The sequence below is a fragment of the Cetorhinus maximus genome, chromosome 21, assembly GCF_964194155.1.
Source record: "Cetorhinus maximus chromosome 21, sCetMax3.hap1.1, whole genome shotgun sequence".
Lineage (NCBI taxonomy): Eukaryota > Metazoa > Chordata > Chondrichthyes > Lamniformes > Cetorhinidae > Cetorhinus > Cetorhinus maximus.
In genome coordinates, this window is record NC_135899.1 from 49,734,558 (window position 1) to 49,749,651 (window position 15,094).

At 45.2% G+C, this 15,094-nt stretch overlaps 1 protein-coding gene across 7 annotated transcripts in view; it reads right to left on the reverse strand.

Moving 5' to 3' along the window:
• Positions 1-1,842: 1,842 nt before the first annotated feature.
• Positions 1,843-15,094, reverse strand: part of LOC144695871 (protein eva-1 homolog B-like) — a 92,510-nt gene continuing 79,258 nt past the window's right edge. For all 7 annotated transcript variants that reach the window (XM_078566921.1, XM_078566919.1, XM_078566915.1 and 4 more), the window contains 2 exons: positions 11,300-11,431; positions 1,843-6,935 (listed from right to left, as the gene is read on the reverse strand). In XM_078566921.1, coding sequence (XP_078423047.1) covers positions 6,478-6,935; positions 11,300-11,366 — 525 coding nt within the window. In that variant the 5' untranslated portion in view covers positions 11,367-11,431 and the 3' untranslated portion in view covers positions 1,843-6,477. The remainder of the gene's footprint in view (positions 6,936-11,299; positions 11,432-15,094) is intronic.

Consider the following 15,094-nt stretch of genomic DNA (forward strand, 5'->3'; position numbering starts at 1 on the left):
AGAGCTGACAGGATAAGATGGAGGGACCTTATCTCAGCCTCAGAAGACTGTGTAGAACATGTAAGATACTTAAACAAGGTAGGAAAGCTGCACCAAGAGCAGAATAGGACAAGAGGCAAGGGCCCAAACCACAGAAAGGTAAATTTAGTCAATAATGTCAAGAAATTCTTCACTAAAAGTGTTCTCTTGGTAGAGTTATGAGGACAGATTGGATGAATTTGGCTTGTGGAGTTTATCAAGGGGTAATCGAGGTGTGTAAGATGATAAAAGGGCTCAATAGAGCACATGCAGAGACACTGGGTGGAATATTGTGGAGGTAGCAGGGGTCTCAGCTGCTGGCTGGAGAGCCAACAAGACCTCTGCATCATCCCTTTTCAACTGTACCTTGTGTTACTTAACAGGCTAGCGTCAGGCCTTCCCCCGGGATCAAGGACCCTAGAGGTGAAAATCCCGCCCACCAGGAGCTGCCACCCAGTCAGAGGCCAGCAGCTCTTCTCTACTCAGCAGCAACACCAGGAGGTTGCCGGTACTATATCCACCAGAGGACTTCAGATCGAGAAGAGGCACAGGCTCAGGGTGAGTGATAGTGGGAATGGGATCTTGGGAAGTGGGCTGTGGGGGAGGGAGTTCAGCAGCAAGGGCAGGGGTGTGGCTCAAAGTGGGCCCCCGCCACTCCCAATGCCGGGTCTCTTGATCAGGCATTGAGTGCCTTTGAACGAGGGACCCCACCACCACCCCCCACCCCACCCAGGAGTCCGCAGGCAAACACACCAGGGTTTGCTTGTCATGCTCTCCACATGACGAGCTCCCACCACCGCTGGGTTTATAAATGGTGCCCTTAACCTCAATTGGCAGTCGGGTCAGGAGGTCCTCCATGGGCCTTCCCGCCATAGATTTAATCCAGGTGGAGGTGAGAAGGGTGCACAGCCCCACCCATCACCATCCTGCCTGATTAAATGTCCCCCTGTGCCATGGGGGAGGGCACACAATTCCGCCCACTATTTCCTCTGGTGGGGATATCAGGAACGAGGGGACATAAGTAACATTGCCTGTAAGCTTCACTGGTGTGCAGTATTCTGGAATGTACTCCAAAGTGCAACAAGCTGGCACACACAACCAATGTCCCTTTAAGATGCACACATGGCAATTTTAAATTGACAGTGCAAAGTAACAAACAGGTCACACACAACAAAGAATAATTCGAGGCAATATTGGACATAATCTTAAAATTAGAGCTAGGCTATTCAGGAATACAGGGAGCACTTTTTTCACACAGAGCTTTGTGGAAATCCAGACCTCTCTCTCCAAAAGAGCTCCCCGTGGGTGCTGGGGTCAATTGAAACTTTCAGTACAGAAATTGAACGAGAAGATCAGCCACAATCTAATGGAATAGCAGAGCAGGCTCAAGGGGCTGAATGCCCTACCTCTGTCAATGTTCCAGGAAAAACTTAAGAAAAAAACTCTGCCAGATGTTGTCATTGGAAATGCACATGCATCTGAGAATCCAATATCGAGGAGAGTCAAAAATCAGCACATTCCCAAATGCTACAATCGGGATGGAACACAGATTGATCACATTTCCTTCCATCTTAACTTTCCACCTTAAATTGTACTGAAGGGAGAGGCTGAGCAACTCATATGCATTACATCCATCTCCCCCTTATGTCCATTGAGCACTTTGAGGGTGGGGATATTTTGAAGGGGTGGGTGCCTTTGTGGGGGGTTGGGGAGGGTGCTGCTCTTCTCAGGTGCCCCTGGAATTCTGCCCAGCGCACCACCCATGTAGCACAGAACCACATCTGGCAACTCTATGTGTGCACAGAGTCATTACGAATTCTAATACAACTATAGTTTTTATTAAGCAAAATAAAATATAACCTGAAGCAATGGTAACATTTGAGAGGGCAGAGTTATTAGATTACAACTTGGAGCTCACACTCTGTAAATCAATGCATCACTTTCCATGTCCAACTAGAGTCACATGGGTGGAAATCGTGCTGAGCTACATTGACATGTTCCTGTTAAAATCCTTTATCCTCATTTTAACAATGTTCTTCAGTCACTGATAGGGTTCAATGGTTTAAGACCTAAGCGACAGAAATGGACAGACCAATTTCATACAAATATCAACAGTACAATCTAATTCCTTCCATGAAACAAATCCTAATTCGAAGAGGTATTGTCATTTGACCAAATGTCTGGCCAAATAATGACTAAGTGCCATTTTGCTTCATTGAGTTCTCTTGCATGTGAGTCTATATTAAGGTACACAATGAAAATGCTGTTATAAGAGGTGAAAAAGTTTTGATCTGCTGTCCATCACAGTCAGATGCTTCACTAAGTGAGGCTAAGTCAGAGCCACATCCCAGTGGCACAATATCAAGGGAATTATTATAAATGATCAGTCAGCCAGCTCATTGGATAACGTGGTATCTCAGTAATGGGCCTTAGGTACGAGCTGTTGAAATGTTAGTAAGGGGATCACATTTATTTTCTTACTCCTCAGAAGGATCCCGATTGTCATCACCAGCTTCAACGTGTGTGTAAAAGAACATAAATGAAGATAGAGACATTCACTTTGTGCTCATCAAGGTGAGATGTTAGTGCTGGAGAATGGGATAGTTTCCATTTTGGAAGCTACAGTATTAAGGAGGTGAGGTACAAAATGAAGTAAAGATCCCTCTACAATGTCCCATCAACCAGTTCCGGGACAGGTTAGATATTGAGTAAAGTTCCTTCTACACTGCCCACAATGTGTCACTTTACCAACTCAAAGGGTTTTTTTTTCCTTTTTCCCTTTCTCTGTGATTGCCAATTTAGTACCAAATTAAGACAGTTTTGTGTGGCATCTCCCTGTGGGCTGCATTGGGAATGTTCAAAATTCGTTTCATAGAATCATGAAATTATTCGGCGCAGAAGGAGGTCATTCAGCCCATTGTACCTGTGCAAACTCTTTGACAGAACTATTCACTTTGCCCCTATCCTTTCCCCACAGCCCTCCAAGTTTTTCCCTTTCAAGTATTTATCCAATTCTCTTTTCAAAGTTACTATTGAATCTGCTTCCACCACCCTTTCAGGCAGCGCATCCTGGACCATAACAAGTTGCTGCGTAAAAGGAATTTTCCTCACCTTGCCTCCAGTTCTTTTGCCAATCACCTTTAATCTTCTCCTCTGGTAACCCACCTTTCTGCCACTGGAAAGAGTTTCCCCTTCTTTACTCCATCTAAACCCTCCATGATTTCAAACAGCTCTATTAAGCCTCCCCTCTTCTCTAAGGAAAACAATCCCAGCTTCTCTAGTCTCTCTACATAACTAAAGTCCCTCATCCCCTGTACTAATCCAGTAAACCTTCTCTGCACCTTCTCAAGGGGTTTGATATTCCAGAGTTGCACACGATACTCCAGCCGCGACCTAATCAATTTTTATTAAGGTTTAGCATAACTTCCTTGCTTTTGTACTCTCCATGTCTGTTTTTAAAGTTAATGCTCCCGTATGCTTTTTTAACAGCCTGTCCTGCCACCAAAGATTTATGCACATAAACCCCAGGCCTCTCTGTTTCTGCAACTCCATTAAAATTGTACCATTTAGTTTATATTGCCTCTCCTCATTCGTCTTGTCAAAATGTATCACTTCACACTTCTCAGGTAGAGCCATTGTTTAGCCACATACAATGCACTGATCGGCCAGGGCAAGCTTTATCCCTTACAGCCAACAGATTAAGGAAGCTTTTTATCTGGACTGGAGTTGAACTGAGTCTCTGTGCTGAAAACATTATTCAACTTCCGGATCCAAGACACCCATAATCAGTGTATGGTTTCACAAGTATTAACATCACAAGATGGCTGTTGGTATGCTTCAGTGATATGATGGTGCAGATATTTTCTTGCAGGTCGTTACTTAAGCTGAGGTGTCGTCAATGGGTGGGGACAACTCTTCTGTATCCACACATCCTGACAGCACGTATTCTTTGTAAACAGGGGGCATCAGATTGCTTTCATAAATGGAAACATTGCTTGGTTTACCCTTTCCCAACATTGAGATCAGCTGTGGTACTGCCCCCAAATGAGATCAGCTAATTCAGCAATGTCTGGGGGGAGGGGGGAATGGGGGTGGGAGGATGATGAACTCCTCCGCTGATTTGTTGTCTATCAAACAAAAGTGTCAAAGTGTCATTTTAAAGCAAGGAATGTGAATTTTGTCCATTTTGATCCACTTTCCAATTCTGTTGTTATGTCATTGACCGAGAAAAACAAGGTGCCAAGTGAAGCATTTTTAGAATTATAGGTTTTTGGGCCTGATAACTGCGGAGTCAAGAATAATTTGTGGACCTTTGAATATAGCAGGTGAGACCAGGAAGCGGAATTAATACCCCCATTTCCAACAGGTCGAATTTTTGCCGGCAGGAGGAAGGGAGATGGGCGTGATTCACACAGGGGGGAAACCCAAACTCAGTAGGGCCATTTGAACTTAGTGTTGATTTCAAACAGACCTCATTTTGGCTGTTGCAAGGACTTTTACCAACAATGTGGGAGCCACAAATTGATGGAGTAGATTTAAACTCTCTTGAAGGATGGATAAAGTCTGTTTAGGTGTCATGGTTTGAAGTATTTTAAATCTCCCACTCTTTAAACATGGAACAAAAAGCTATCAATGAGAGTTAAAAAAAACTCTGCTGCACCGCTTTGATTGACAGGCCATCTGGCGTAGGTTAGAAAAAAAACATCTGGCCATACAGTTTCAATCAAGTTCATTGTTGACATTTGCCTAAGGGCTATTATTACTTCACTATGAATGCTTGGCTGAGTTTCAAAAGCCACAATTACCTCAGCAGGGGATTCTGAATTCATAGTTTGATTGACAGTTCAAAGAGGCTATTAAAGGATTGGCTGTCTTTGATACGGGGTCTGAATAGAAGTTTATTTGTTTTAATAAGAGATTAACCACTTGAGGAAATTTAAAAGCTTTGAATGGGTTACTTGAATGGGAATTTTTTTTCACTATCAAGTGTGTATGATGAGAGCTGTATTAGATTGTTATAAGTTTATTTTTTCATCTCCACTTGGCTCCTGCGGTCTGCCCATGGTGGACACTGGGCAAGGGTCTATGGGGTCACATGGGGTTATGAGGTGGCATGTGTGGTGGTTGGGGGATAAGTTGGCATGGAGGTATGAAGGGGCATGGGGGCGGTGAAAGGGTATGAGGAGGGAGGGCTAGAGGGCCAAACAATGTCTAAAACGACTTTGACAAAGTCCCAGAGAACTGAGGTAGGCCTACTCAGCAGTCTCAGCACCACTTGTCCATGTGGCCACCTAGGATCTGCTTCCGGGGTTGGCAGGCCCAGCTCTATCCTACCCCACCTCCCCAGAGCAAAAACTGAGCCCTAAGGGACCCTTTAAACTGAGGGGGGTCTGCCAAATTGGGAAATTTCCTGACTCCAGCTATCAGCCTCGGGAGCAGAAATCCAGCCCTTTGTGTTACTAAGACATCAATAATAAGGCACTTGTAATAATCACATGCAGCAACTTCCTCTTTGTAGGTAAGTTACACATAATGCACCAGTTACATGTAACAAGCTAGTCCTTACAGGTATGTCACATGCAACACATTGTCCATACAGGCATGACACATGTAGTGCACTGACCATACAGATAAGATACATATAGATAAGTCAACATGTAACACATTGGACTATACAGGTAAGCAACATGTAACACATTGGTCCCATTGTGGGTAAAGCTATAAAAACAGTACCATTTTCCACAAGTGCATTTCTTAAAGAGTCCAAGCACCATATACAATGAGGCTCTGGAAACCAATCCAGATCATTGCACTAGTTATATATTCTAAAATATCATGCTGTCAAGAGCTCATCAGAAAATAGTGTTTATGAATATACAAAAATATTGGATATGAAGTTCTATTTGGGGCTGGAGAATCGGAGATTTGGGATGGGATTGGAGAAGTTCAAGGAAAATCAATAAAATTCTCCCAGGCATCAGTGGCTATTTCCAGTGACAGTTAAAGACAACAAATTTGAGAGCCCCTGGAATTGGAGCATTTCCTCTTTGGGAGAAGGTAGAATTATCAATATCTGAAGGGACAGCTTCCAATCAGGCTGGATTTTCCTTGGTGAATGCATTGCTTCTTCCCCATCAGTGGAATGATTCTGAGTTGTCCATCCCACATACAGCATTAGATGGCAGTGACTTTAACGCAATAACTGTGCTCTAACAATAGTTTCCAACACAGCTCAGCTAGATGTACAAATCCATATTAAACAAACAGCCTGCTTGCAATCCCCATTCTGCAAACCTTTGGTACTATTTTGTTTCTTTGTGCTTTTCTGATTTTGGTAATTCCATACATCAGGTACAAATTCTTATCTATTCATTTTTGGTCCTGTGTTTTCCATATGTCTGTGGCTAATTAATAAACATTTATTTTAAAAAAAAAATAGCTTTATCTTCCTTTCTTCCCCTAGTACTTGCCCTCGGAGTTTGGGCTCCAGGTTCGATGTTCTCTCTGGCCTCCGTTGGGCAACAGCTCCATTTCGAACTGATGGCACCCGCTGCCCAGAATGTCCGGCTGCCCACTTCGCCAGATCTCACGAATGATACGCTCTCTCTCCTCCAGCAGTTGGGCGCGCTCCAGCTCCTCGGCAGAAGTAAAGACGTTCACATTGGAGCTGGTGTGGGTCTGGGCATGGTTGGCCAGGGTCAAGTCTGTCGTCGTGGGCGGCACACTGTCCAACTCGTCCTCCTCGTCCTCCTCCTCCTCGTCCTCCTCCTCGCTACCTTCCTCAGCCTTCCTCTTGACTGGGGCAGCAGCCGCTGTGCGAGCATGGCAGGATATTCGGATAACCAGCAGGCAAAGAGTCAGGATCAGGCCAAAGCACACCCCAGTGATGAAGTACAAGGCAGCCTTTTCTGGGTTTACTGCAAAAAAAGGAAGCATTGCACGAGTTAGACTCGATCTTCGATGGCAATCTCCCAGCAGGGACACATGAATTCTGAAGAGCATTACAACGCAGTTTGCAGAAGCTCTCAAATATCGGAAGGGTTCTATCAGTCTCCCATTGTAACTCTTATGGAACTTGCAATCGGAGCTTGGTAAAGCCCCTTGCTGAATTGCAGGCTTTTTCTATAAGCGATATTTTTTTATTTTTCAAGGTAATGGTCCGAGTAGTAATAACACGCTTTCCCAGCTGGTCAGGTATAACTTTGGCTACTAACTGCAACCTTACTGTCGCTCAGGGCTCAATGCACCAGAGTGACATCTTTATTACCTAATGGGCCCTATGCCCTCTCCGAAAGCCAGTCCCACGTGAATGCTAAATTACAGGCAGAATTGTGCTGACAACTCATGCCCACCGGGGCCTGTGTTGAGATCTTTCCAAATGCATCCAGTTTTTAAAAAAAGATTGTTCTTGGACATCACCAGCAAGGCCAACATTTATTGCTGTTTCTACTTGTTCCTTGTGCTGGTGGACCTTCTTTGCACTGATTTGATACAACTGAGTGGCTGGCTAGACCACTTCAGAGGGTGGTTAAAAATTCAACCACATTGATATGGGACTGGAGTCACGTAGAGACCAGCAACATTTATACAAGCGTTCCTCCAAGTCACAACATCCTGACTTGGGAAACGTATCGCCCGCTCCTTTACTGTCACTGGCACAATATCCTGGAACTCACTCCCTACCAGTACTATTTGGGAGTAACTTCACCACATGGACTGCAGTGGATCAAGAATGTGGCTCAGTGTCATTTTCTCAAGAGCCACTTAGGGATGGGCAACATATTTCAGTCTTGCCAGTGATGCCCATATCCCAAGAGTGAATTTTTTAATAAGCCTGGACATGTGTGACAGGTTACCTTCCTTCAAAGGTTCTGGGAGCATAGGATTTAGGAGCAGGAGTAGGCCATTTGGCCCTTTGACCTGCTCTGCCATTTGATAAGATCATGGCTAATCTGGTTATGACCTCAACACCACTTTCCTGTCTGCCCCCATAATCCTTGACTCCCTTGTCTATCAAGAATCTGTCTAACTCAGCCTGGAATAAATTCAGCCCCCACTGCTCTCTGGGGAAGAGAATTCCAAAGACTAACGTCCCTCTGAGAGAAAAAAATTCTTCTCATCCCAATCTTAAATGGGGGATCTCTTACTTTTAAACTGTGTCCCTTTGTTCTAGTCTCCCCCCATAAGAGAAAACATACTCCTAGTATATACCTTATCAAGCCATAAGTGAACCAGTTGGGTTTTTGTGACAATCTGACAACTGCATGGTTAGCTTTACTGCCATCAGCTTTACCTTTCCAGGTTTTTTTTAAATAAATGAACTCAACTTCTCAAACTGCCATGTTGGGATTTAAACTCACATTTTCTGGATTGTTAATCCAGGCCTCTAGGTCTAATAGCCCACTAACATAACCCCCTACTGCTACAATGAGGGACTGAATGCCTCAGTAAATTGGAACACTAGCCTTTCATCTCTTCATCTCCTCTGTGGGAACAAGTTGTGAAAAGCATGGGCATGTTTTGATAGTGTGCATCGAGCTGTACATTCCCATTAACATCAAAATGAAAATAGTCAGTGATGGGGGATGGAAGACTTAAAATGCCAATTTTTTGCAGTTGGTCTCTGCATTAAGAGGTGTCACCTTTTGTGGATGAGATGAGGTGTAACATGCCCTTGAAGATACATTGTAACTGAGTTCTTCGTTAAGTTTCGAGGTACTAAAGGAAGTTATTGAAGAAGACACATTCAGCAGTATTTGGATTAAATGGGCAGTTAATTCTTTTCACAGTTTGACCAGTTAAACTGCAACAATGATATTGCCATTCACATTTAACAGTCTTTATGGGTAGACTTATACGTTTCCAAGCCAACGGGTTTGTAGGCGGGGTTGGGGGGGGTGTGAGCGTAAAATTTCTTGGATACCCTTCCTGCCTGGGTTCCCGCCCACCCTTGCCCCAGCTGAAGTCCTGAAGTGGCTAGTTATTGACCACTTAAAGGCCGTTTCCCAGCCAGCCTCAATTTCCAGACTGCCAGGAAGAGTTCCAGGACAGGGGGGAGGCCCAAAACCCGGGTCAGGCCTCAGGTGGGGAGGGGCTGAGGGGGGGGCCTCCATCAGCAGCCTCATTCTAACATCGGGGGACACTCCTCCCCACAATGTCCAGTACCTGCAGGTCCTCCCTTCCCTCTGACCTTTCCACCCATACTCCCAACCCTGCTCTGCCCAACTCCCGTCAGGCCCCACCTCCCCACGCCACCCTCAGATCCCCCCCCCCCGCAAAACCTACCTGGTCCTGGAATCCCAGGACTGAGGCTCTGGGGACTACTTGCAATCCCAGTGCTGTCCAAAGCATCTTCTGGAGCTGCAGGGATTAGAGAGCTGCCAGCCAATCAGATTGACCGGCAGGGCTCTGAGATTGGACTTGCCCCCGAGTGAGGGCCACAAGTCCCATCTCCAGCCAATTAACGCTTGTTTAATGGTTGCTGGGCGGGCAGCATCAGCGGGGATGTGCTCTCTGCTGCCTCTCCGGATGGTGGGAAGGGAAACCCCGCCAGCTTAGAAATCCTGCCCTGTGAGCAGGTCTGCTGAATTATCGGCCTTTTGTGTGGTTTGGGCTGAAGTTTATTCGAAATCTACTGAAACATGTTTCCTTTCCAATGGAATTGTTTAGATTCAGATTTAGACTGTGGGGAAGTAGCCCAGGGTGCGGGGGGCAGGGGCTGGTCAGAGGGGAGGGGTGGTGGGAGGGGGGTGGGGGGGGTAGTGGGGGGGTTGGTGGGAGTGGTAATAGAAACCCAAAGCTGAGAATTTCCTTGACCTGGGCTTGGTTTCACCCAGTGGCCGATATATCAGGGAAGATGAGGTATACTGATCTCAGCAGTGAACACGAGGCTCACCAAATAAAAAAAACAAGGCTGCCATTTGAGCAAACCAGCCACTTTGCTTGTTGTGCAAAGCCTTTTCCTGTCGGTAATGCCAGCAGACACAGGTGGCTGCCCAGGGCCTGCCAGTGCCACTTTCCATTTTCCCCCTGCTCTTGCAGATGGTAAAGATGCATCAGTAACTGGCGGTGGCTTGGAAATCAGAAAATCCCCCCAATTAACCTCACCCAGCTGTCCCCTCCCCTCCCAACTCTCAGCCCATGATACTTCAGCGAGATAAGGAGTGGGGGGTCTCGGCAGATCCATCGCAGAGCTTACACTGGGGGAGATGGCTGACGGATATTCAGAGTCCTTATGGTAGAGGAGGCTACATGGACAATCCTAATCTGGTATCAGTGTAACTAGGTCAGTAGCACTCTTACCTCTGAGTCTAAGTCCCACTCCAGAGACTTGAGAATATAATCCAGGTTGACTCTCTAGTGCTGCACTGGCTATGAAAGGGTTTGCAACATTTGAGATCATGAAAGGTGGGATATAAATGCAAATTTTTCTTTATTCTTTTTTGATATTGCCTTATCCAATGTTGCCATATGCTTGTGCAGTTAGAAGTGGAGGACATCACGTAATGGTCTGGAGTAGGAAACCTAACTCTTTCTTTTTCCTTGCCAAGCCCGGGTACACTCAGGCCAATTGTATTGCAGACACTGATAGCAGCTGACTCAGGAGACGAAGGAGGTTTTTCTGATCAGCATAACTCAGTGTTAAAACACAGAATGCACACTGATTACCCCCTGACTCCACCAAGAAAGGTTATCGGATAAGTGTAGACAAAGAAAAGCTGCTCCCATTAGCTGAAGGTACAAGGAGTAGGAGATACAGATTTAAGGTTTTGGGCAAGAGATGCAGGGAGGATGTATTTAAACACAGTGAGTTGCAATGGCCTGGAACTCACTGCCTGTATGGGTGGTGGAAGTGGAGACAATCAATGATTTCAAAAGGAATCTGGATGGGCACTTGAGGGAAATAAATCTGCAGGGCAACGGGGATGGAGCAGAGCAATCGATCTACAGAGAGCTGGCATGGGCTCGATGGGCTGAATGGCCTCCTCTGGGCCATAATGGTTCTATGACTCTTTTTTTTTTACCAGCTTTAAGGGAATAAGCAGCAGTGAAAGTTCAGCACTGTAACCCAGTCCTGTGAAAGTTTATGTAAATGTACGTGTTGTGTGCGCATGTTTTGTGTATGTGCGTGCATGCGTGTGTATTCTTGTGTCCTCATTGCTTCCCCAGAAGCCCACGTCCTGACACATCCAACCTATGGGCTTGACATTTGCCTAGTGTCATGGAACTTTCAGGTGTGGTTTCCAAGATACACAGAGTAGTTGCAGGTCCAAGTACTTACACTTAATTTGCATATAGGCTTGGATGCTGTTGGTGATGAGGGTCACCTCTGCCTTTGGAATATCCATTCAGTTCAGCAGTTATCAGCAGATGAGCCAACAGGTCAGCTTCAGGAAACGTTTGGTCTGAAGATCTGAAAATGCAGAACACATTGTAGTGAATTATGGCTGTCAAGGTGTACTGCCTCATCAGATACAGGGATGGGTAAACACCCCCTCTGCTTGCATTCCAAGCATTGGCCATGGTTTTCATACAGTTCTCTAAGCATTGCGTGGGGTTGCCAACACTAGCTGGACACATTCCTGGAGAAATTATCACATGACCTTCTTCCACCAATCACCCGCCCAGTCAAACAACCTTTTTCCCACATCTCCAATATCTTAAACAGTAATGTTCAAATAAAATTTTAAAAACAACTTCATTTTCTTACCCCTATGATTTTTCTCTTGGAATGCTCTTGCAGAAATATCCAGGGGATTCATTATACATTTTGGAGACTCCAGGGCGATCCTGGAGGATCGGCAACCCTAGTATCAAGCTCAAAAGTTGTTATCCATGTGTTGGGTTAGGCAGGGGACCTCATGTGAATTACTTTCAGGTTCATTGTTGTCTGCATAATCATACTTTCTTTCAGCATTGCTGAAACACTGGCTGACGTTTCTTTCATGCCCTGGCATTCGTATATTGCTCCTCGGGAAGAGGTGAGCTAGCAGAACAAAAACTGGGGATGGAATAAGGGGCTTAATTGGTCAACGAGGCTCAAAACCACACCAGGGGGTTGCAGCCACTGAAGAGACACTGGTGGTGTTCCTACGACGATGCACAAAGCACAGCGAAATCTTCTAAGAGGTTGCAGCGCTGGGCATTATTGAGCTCAATTTGTTCAACATCTGTGTTGATTTTTTTTGTTGCGATTGCATTGCAATGGGAGTTTAAATCAACAAATATTTGCTCGAGGCCAATTTTATTCACAGTTTGTTCGAAAACCTGGTCCAGACAGAACATTTCCTGTCAAGCAGCTTTGAAGCAAAGAATGCTCAGAGGTTGAGCCCCTTCTTGGTGACGCTCCCTGAGTGTTTGCACTGACAAATTGGATAACACTTAAAGAATTGGATTGAACCCCTGAAAGACTGAAAGCACATATAGAAAAGTTTCTTGCCCCTTTTGGGAAAATCTAGATCTGTTCTGGATCCTCTGATCAATGAGCCCAGAGGTTAAGATACTGACTGAAATAAATCAACACAATTTTGGATTGGACTCAAATGTTTCTGGGCAGTTTTCTAAAGTTACAATTGCTTTTGATGTGGAGGGGGCCTCTTAGATTTACAGCTGCACAAGTACTAAAGAAGGCGATGACTGGCTCTGTGAGTAAGTGTACTCTCTGGAATGTCTGTCTCCCTTCATTTAGTCCAACAGGTAGATCTACCTGTCTGCCTATAATGAGAATCCAAGCTAGCTAATGGAAAGCTTCTCCCTCTGATTCTTTTTCTTACTGTCTCCTGCTAAGAGAGAGTGGATAGGATATTCCCTTTTGCAGAGAGGTCAATAACCCAGGGGTATGGATCTAAAGTAATTGGTAGAAGATTAGAGGAGAGTTGAGGAGAATTTTTTTCACTTAAAAGGGGGGTTGGGGGTGTGGAATTCACTGGCTGAAAGGGTGGCCAAGGCAGAAATCTTTGTCACGTTTAAAAAATAATTAGATATGCATTTGAAGTACCATAGCCTACATGGCTACAGACCAAGAACCAAAAAGTAGGATTAAGCTAGATAATGATTTCTCAGCTAGCACAGACAAGAAGGATCGAATGGTCCCCTTCTGTGCCGTACATTTTCTATGTTTCAAGCCAGCGCATGATGACTGGCTTTCTGACCTGGCCAAAATCGAGAACCTGAATGTTGAGGAACTCCAGCTGTGCCATGCGATATGGAGCCCCATGAGTTGATAGGTAATTTTTTTTCCTTTAATCATTCATGGGATGTTTGCCCATCCCTAATTGCCTCTGTGAGGTTGGTGGTGAGCCTCTTTCTTGAGCCACTGCAGTCTGTGTGTTGTAGGAATGCCCACAGTTCTGTTAGGAAATGAGTTCCAGCATTTTGAACCAGCCACAGTGAAGAAATGGCGATACAGTTCCAAGTCAGGATGGTGAGTGACTTGGAGGGGAACTTTCAGGTGGTGGTGTTCCCATGCGTCTGCTGCCCTTATCCTTCTAGATGGTAGAGGTCACGGGGTTCGAAGGTGCTGTCAAAGGTGCTGCTGAGTTGCTGCTACTGTCTCTACTGCTACCACTATGCGTCGGTGGTTGAGGGAGTGACTGTCTAAAGTGGTTGATAGGGTGCCAATAAAATGGGCTGCTTTGTGCTGAGTGGTGTTGAGCTCCTTGAATGTTCTTGGAGCCACACTCATCCAGGCAAGTGGAGATTATTCCATCAGACTCCTGACTTGTGCCTTTGGGAAGACAGTAGGTGAGTTACTTGCTGCTGAATTCCGAGCCTCCGACTTGCTCTTGTAGCCACAGTATTTATATGACTGGTCCAGTTCAGTTTCTGGTCAATGGTAACCCCCAGGATGTTGATAGTGGGGGATTCAGCGATGGTAATGCCACTGAATGTCAAGGGGAGATGGTTAGATTCTCTCTTGTTGGGGATGGTCATTGCCTGGCACTTATGTGATGCAAATGTTGCCGCTTATTAGCCCAAGCCTGAATGTTTTCCAGGTCTTGCTGCATATGGACACAGACTGCTTCATTGTCTGAAGAATTGTGAAGGGTACTGAACATTGTGTTATCAGTGAACATCCCCACTTCTGACCTTATGATGGAGGGAAGAAGCAGAATATAGTTGTGTCCAGGACACTGTGCAGACAAGTTGGGTACAGTACTGTAGTGGTTTTGTTATTGCACTAGAAATCTAGAGGCCTGGGCTAATAATCTAGAGAACGTAAGTTCAAGTTTAAGAAATTGGATCCATTTTTTTTTAAATCAGAAAAATATTGCTGCAAAAACCGAACTGGTTCAGTGATGTTCTTTAGATAAGGAATTGTGCCATCCTTTTTCCGTCTTTTTTAAAAGAATTCTTGAGATGCGGGCATCGCTGGCAATCATTGTCCATTCCTAGTTGCCCTCGAGAAGATGGTGCTGGTGGTGAGCCACCTTCCTGAACCGCAGCCATTCTTGGAGGGAAGTTGCTCCCACAGTGCTGTTAGGTAGGAAGTTCCAGGATTTTGACCTGGTGACGATGAAAGAAAGGTGATATATTTCCAGATCTGGATGGTGTGTGACTTGATGGGAAAATTATATATGTGACTGGCATCTATATGACCCCTTACCCTCTGACGACAGAAAGTAGGAACTTTGTCTATGGAAGTGCAAAGGAAGTTGCTGTTCCTGGTAAACAGGGTCACTGATAGATGGTGAGTGAAGGAGTTAAATTCCATTTCTATTACATGGCATTCCAGAAATTTTAACTGGTGTTTTGGGAATTGGATTTTATGATTTAACCACTTGTTTGCGAAATCTGGAAAATTAGTTACAGGCCTTAGTTACAGGGGTCGGAGGCTGAGCAGAACTTGGTGGCCCCATGTTGCCTAGGCCTGTGGAAAACAACTGGATGAGTATTCCCAATAGAAGGTTAGGGTGGAATTCTGCAGGATTGCTTGGTCTACCTTTAATAGGACAGTGAGAAAGTTAATTGAACCTTCAGGAGATCAGGAGAGTGGACGATAGTCCAGATTTCACGTGGACAAATGGAAGTATGGGCTTGGTGGGTTGAGTGGCCTCTGCTCATTGCATGGGTTCTT